Source organism: Belonocnema kinseyi, chromosome 5, assembly GCF_010883055.1.
Source record: "Belonocnema kinseyi isolate 2016_QV_RU_SX_M_011 chromosome 5, B_treatae_v1, whole genome shotgun sequence".
Taxonomy (NCBI): Eukaryota; Metazoa; Arthropoda; class Insecta; order Hymenoptera; family Cynipidae; genus Belonocnema; species Belonocnema kinseyi.
The window spans coordinates 62,547,776-62,554,389 of record NC_046661.1 but is presented as its reverse complement, the minus strand read 5'-3'; the positions used below and the strand labels follow the sequence as shown (position 1 = coordinate 62,554,389).

General features: G+C 32.7%; 1 protein-coding gene across 1 annotated transcript in view; it reads left to right on the top strand.

Moving 5' to 3' along the window:
* Positions 1 to 6,614, top strand: part of LOC117173350 (coiled-coil and C2 domain-containing protein 2A-like) — a 146,254-nt gene that overhangs the window by 25,431 nt on the left and 114,209 nt on the right. The window contains exon 2 of the mRNA XM_033361849.1: positions 2,892 to 4,223. Within this exon, the coding sequence (XP_033217740.1) occupies positions 2,907 to 4,223 (1,317 nt within the window). The 5' untranslated portion in view covers positions 2,892 to 2,906. The remainder of the gene's footprint in view (positions 1 to 2,891; positions 4,224 to 6,614) is intronic.

Below are 6,614 nucleotides of genomic sequence, written 5' to 3'. Positions count from 1 at the left end.
TATCAAGAGGCGCGCGATCTACTCAAATCATGAGAATCGTCAGCATCAAAATCTGGAAATATTAAAATCCCAATCTCCTGAATTTATTTCAAAGCAGTTAGCCGTTAGCAGATAGGTATATAAATAGAATCGACGAAGTGCTCCGACCGGCAATCGTGCATCTTCGAGTTTTCAAATTCAGAAAAGGAGAAATGGGTTGCGCGCGCAACTCAGTCATTTATAGCGTCTCCTACTATATTCACACGGACATAGCCCTGTCATAGGATTCAACCGCATCTCGTTTCATATCTGGGATCACTGGGCAATCAGTCTTGTGCTCACTGCACGTTCCGGCAGTCGATATCTTATTCGACACTCCGCACCCCGGCGCTTCACGACGTCACGCGATTCTCCAGGATCATTCTCAGGATTTCAGCCCCCCTTCCTTAACCATCACCAACTGCTCTGGAACCTTGGCTTCATCACCCGGGTTCTACCAACAACCGCTTGCCCGCTCTCGGCGGCTTTGCCGCCTGACTCGGGCCTTTGAGACCTCTGCGACTTTTGAACTACGTTTGTAAGTTAGTTTAAATAAACCCTTTTTACATTACATTGTTTCTCTAATCATTGACTTCACCTAACTCTCGACAATCCAAATTCCTACACCCTTCCCTTTAATTTGCGAAATCCCTCACAGAGTTCAAGATTCAATCTAATATTAATCAGAAAATAAGTTTCAGTTAACAATAACAGTACTGGTTTTGTACCCAATTGTATCGTCTCAAAATTCGAGATGAGTAGTCAATTATTCTTCATACATTTGGCTATTCGTATTCTCCAATAAATATGAACAAAAATAAATTCTGTTTTATCTTCAAGCAAGTGGTAGACACGTAAATAGTAATATTCTTCTAATAAATGTTTCAGAAACTGACAATTATTATTGCTAGTAACAAAAATGACCAAACCATTGGAAAAGTGGTACTGCTCCTTGGAAAAAAATTATTTTCTGCATAATCGGGGAGCGGCGCGTAATGTAGCGCACATGTTATAAAAAGCTCCGTTAAAAGTTAAATATGTTGAAAACTGTAGTAAAATAATATAGAGCACGTAAATCAATATCTTATCTACCCTATGCGTATGATTATTATTGAATTTACGTCTATTAAAGTAGTTAATTATAAAGTTTCACAAAAAGTGTGCCTGCGCCATAAAAAAATACAGTATAGTAAATACCTATCGCTATAAATCGATCGATTTCTGTAAATTAGGGTACGCTACATTAACCGCCGCGCCACATTACCAGCCGCTCCCCTATCATATTAGAAATAAATTAACCGTGATACTGTAATAAAAATATAATGACAATCTGTGAATTTAATTATAATTATTGAATATATTTTTCAAATTTTTTATTTCATACATAATATTTGTTGTTAGCGATAGAAAATATATTATTCTTATAATTTGTTGTGATTCTCAATCACCTACATGTTGTTTAATACACATACTTTTATTAATTATTAAAAAAAATGTTTATAATTACTTATTAATCGACAATATTTTTCTTAGTTTTCCATGATGAATATCATTTTCATAAAAATTTTCAGCATTTTCAGTTAAGAGAAAATATTTTTCTGTGATTAAGCATTGCGAAGAAGTATTGATTTATATATAAATAATATAATTTATGACAATTAGGTTAAATCTTGAATTAAATATTTTTGTTAATTAAGTTTGCATATATTCATTAAAATGATCAATGAGTTCAATTAACCAATTTAAACAATACTTTTTACTTTACTTTCATGAAGTTCGAACATTTTAGACGCAAAAGATTCAATGTAGGGTCATTATTGAAGGGGAGATTAAACAGTGTCAAAGTAGGGTCTTGATTTATAAAAATGTAGGTTCTAAAGATTCAAAGTAGCGGAATCGGTTAGGGCGTTTCGTAAATACTCAGTGCGTGCGATCTGGGGTTCGTTTCTTAGTACTTGCGGATTTTTCAGTGCACTATGATTTAGCGTCAATATGAAAAAAATTCTATAAAGAAGGTGTCTAAACAATAATTGCGAATATCCTTCATATTTCTATCGAAGATATTATTTTATTTTTTCCGATAAATAACAAAACTTATTTTTATTCATCCATATTGGTGTAAGATTATAGAGAACCTGCTTTGATGCCAAAGGTCCTACAGTAGTAGTTTGAGCTTTAAAATAATGTCTAATTTGTCTTAAATACACACCCTACTTTGACGCTAAGCGTGGAAAAACGGCCGATTTCGGACAATTTTAGCGTCAAAGTTAGGTCGAAATTACATTGAAATCGCTGGTCATTTAGAACCTACTTTACAGCTTCTAGGCCCTACTAAGGTAAGAGTTACGGCTTCAAAGTAGGGCCTAAATTTCGATTCGGGTAGGGACTATGTAAACAGCCAGAGAACGAGAGAAGATCGTTTAAATTGCACGCGTAGCAGTGGCGCCACCAAAGTGCCTTGCTAAGAATGTGGTTGCCTCGATTATCGTGAAGTATTTTGTATTTTTCCGAAAAGAAAATAATTTTTTAAACATCGAAGTGCAACTTTTTGCTCGTTGAAAATACATAAAACACTGTCGTGAGCCAGAAATGTGCAGTTGAGTATTCGAAAATGATAATATGATTATGGTACTTTTTCACCTTTCATTCGCCAGGAGATAATCGCTAATTATGTAAACATTTTGAAACTTGGTGTCAATATTGGGAAAATCTTTAACTGCAACATGCATATTGTTTCGAATTTTTAGATTTTTATTTAGCTGAGATTTTCTAGAAAATCTGTACAAAAATCGAGGTGCCTATATTTTTTGGACAGATAGTAGGTGTACTATTTGCTTTATACAAAATAATATACTCTATTCCAATTTTTGCAGCCAAGAAGCGATGAAATGAATTGCGACTCAAGTAATGAGAATGCTAAAATGTCAAGTGAAAAATCGATTCCAGATCTGGGCCTTTGTTCGACAAAACCTGCAATAAATAACATACGGCACAAAAGTGTAGTTCAAACTACTAAAAAAATCAAGCATCAAAAGCAAGATATCAACGAAAATTGTACGAATGATGGATTCAACTCAATTTCGACAAATTCGTCGATTTATAATATTCTGACATGTTTTCATAATGATCAAAACATATTAAATGGCAAGGAAAACTTGCTTTCGTCCTACAAGCTGTTGGAGATAGCAATACGAGAAGTTACTTTAGAGAAAATAAGTAAATCACAGTCAGAGCCTGTATTAAAAATTACTTCGATTTTAATTTTATTTAAAGATACCGTTATTTGCAAAGCAACTAGTCCTTTTAATCAAAATCTTCACAAATTATTGCTCCAAAATCAATCGTCAAACTTTAATGAATTATCTATTAGGATAAACGCACAATGCGGCACTTTTAGCATTCTTCCGTTCCCTCTTCCAAGAAAGGACGAGCAGAATACAAATTTAGAAATTCAGTTTGCAATAAAAGATAAATTTGGGAAGGTATACTCTGGAATCCTCATCTGTATGATTTCATTAATCTTACAAGGACAGGCGGTGCAATGGGAACCGACATCGTATGGCTATTCTACGTTAAAAGATCCAAATGATCCACAAAATAGTATTTTTTTATTGCCAGTCAATAATAGAAATTGTAATGAAGAAATTAGTTTCTTCAGCTTGAACAGTTCAGCTCTGGGAATCACCCAAAAATTCAAGATAGAGAAATCGCACAAAAAGTACGCGTCAAGGCCATTAGAATTTGCAGTCTCGGAACAGAAAATTTCAGTGCTAAACCTGATCACCATGTTCCAAAATAAACGCTTATTAGATGTACTCGCAGTGCAAAATGCTTCAAGAAATCATGCTGGTAGAAAGCCTGTTTTGTCTATTACTATTTTGAGAGGTGTGGAGGTTCCCGTAAGAGAAGAAACTGCAATAGTGCATCCCCTCGTCGAGATCGAGTTGGGCGACGCAATTCAATCTACTTTTCCGGCAGAAGGATCAGCTCCTGTGTGGCATCAAACACTTATGTTTCCAGTGTCTAGATTCAGTATCAAACAATACGTCACACTACGACTCTACGATCAGCATCCCATATGGGGTCTTCAGTGGTTGGGCGAGTGTAAAATTCCGATCGAGTGTCATCGAGAATACGAAGAACTTGAAAGATGGATTGGGCTTGACCCACTTCAAAGTCCAGCTTTGTTACTTGGTTACGTGCAGGTATGACATGTTGAATTTGTATTTATTTATTGAGTATTACTAGACGTCTATGCGCGCTAAGTTTTGCACGCTTTTTTATTATTTACCCAATTTTTTAATAATTCTTTATTTCTTAAAATCTTCTGAGCACTTATATTCTTGCTGAAATTAGATTTTGAAAGAATAAATTCAGTGAACGCGTGTAACGTAAAATTTACTAGTACTATTATTAGGTGGCGTCCACGCATAAGGGAACGTTACGTTTTACCCTTTTACCTCCTCCCACACCGCCAACTGCAGTTACGTCACATTATTTTGAATTAGTTTTAAAAGCTTAATATACGTTTTCCAAATAATTTTTTTCCAATACGAAGTGTGGTATAGATTTTAGTCACACAAATAATGAAATATTAGCATTTTTTTTAGAATTTTTAAAAGATATTTAGGACTTTTAGAAGTTTGAAAGAAATAATGAATAATCAATAAATTTTCGGAAATGCTTCCAAAGTTTATAATATTTTTAATCTATGCAAAGCCTTTTAAATCCCTGAAAATATTTCTAATTGAATCGTTTTTTTCTTAAAATTTTGAAAAATAATTCAAAATGTAAAAAGATTACCTCAAAATCTTGCAAAAGTTCCTAGGAATTTGAATATAATAAATGATTTTTCAATATTTCAGATGTGCCAACAAAAGATCTAGATTTAATGTAATATATACTTTACAGGATTTTACAAAATAATATGAAAAATTCTACCCTTTTTAAAATATATTTATGACTTCTAGAAGTTTTTCAGAATTGAAACATATTTTATGAATGTTCGGAAATGGTTCCAAGATAAAAAATATTTTTAATCTATACATTACCTCTTAAATTCTTGAAAATATTTTTAGCTGACTGCAATTTTTCTTAAAATTTTTAAGAATTATTTAAAATTTACAAAATTGCCTCAAAATATTCCAAATTTTCCTAGGGACTTAAATAAAATTTATTTATTCAGTTGAAACCTTTCAAAGTTATTTTTATTTAAGGGCATGTAATACTTTACCATATGAGTATTCAGTTTTCCACACTTTTTATTCACAATTTTTAATTTTTCAGAAAAAAATTAGTGTGCAGACGTTTGCGTTCCTTACTTCTGGGTTTCTTATTGTTTAAAAACATCAAACCTAAATCTGCATTTTTCCAATCTTCCACAGTTTAAAAATCTTCTTTATTCTCCTTAAGTCTCCGAAATATTGATGGAATTTGGTGGTTTAATTTATTTTTTATTTTTTAATGTTAACAAACTCCAACATTTTTCTTTAAAATATTCTACTCTTTTTCAAAATTTGAAGAAATATTTACAAATGTTTAAAAATCTTTGTCAATTTTCTCCTAAAGTTAATTTTTCACATTAAAAAATTGAAAGAAATTGTTTTAGGAACCTCATGAATTTTGTTAATTTTCCCTAATTTTTACGTAAGTCCTAAAATATATTATAAATTTTCATTCGTTTTGAATCGTTACAAAACTTTTAAATATATCTTAAACTTACTCGAATTTGTTCGGAAATGATATATTGTGGCAAAATTTTGCTTTAAAATCTTCTAAACTATTTTTTTTTAAATTTTAGGCAATAATCTGAAAAGTTTTGTAATTTTTTTCAATGTGCTCTTCGAAGTTATTAGTTAAAATTTGTTTGAAATTTCCCCATGAATCTGAAGTATATATTTTTCATTCCCTTGACGCCCTGCAAAATTGAGTATGCCGAAATTTTGTTTAAATCCTGAAAAATTTAAATCATTGTCGTAAGGTCTTCCATATTTTTTCCCCCCTAGAAAAATCATCTCAAAATCTTTCAAAATTATTAAGAAGCTTATAAATTTTTGTTCGAATTCTTCAAAATAAGTTTTTCTCATAATTTTACTTTACATACTTCCCAATGGGAAATTCAATACTGGCTCATTACTGCGCCAGCACTGGCAGCGTCGGAGCAATACTGATCGTCCGTACTGGCATAGTACTGGCGCAGTCCTGGAAGGACCTTGGGATGATAACTATGTTCGGCACTGGCTTTCAGTACTGCACCAGTGCTGGCGGCAGTGCTGGCGCAGTACTGGACATGAAGATTAGACAGAGTTAAGACGACGCTCGTTTAAATGTAGAGCAAGAAGAGGCCTGCATAAGATGTGTGAACTAGAATATCGCTCAAAAGATAGATTAGCTTTATTTTGCGTATGAATTTATATCCATTTACGTCTTACATTGAAAATATTAACATGAAATTCCACACAGAATCTTTAGAATTCTACATTATCCTGACATCGCTGTTCTTCAGAGACGATCTATTTTTCCATCTTTTCTGTCAGGAGGTCCATAGAACCAGCGATATTTTTTGTCGTGATTTCCGAGACTATATAATATATCAT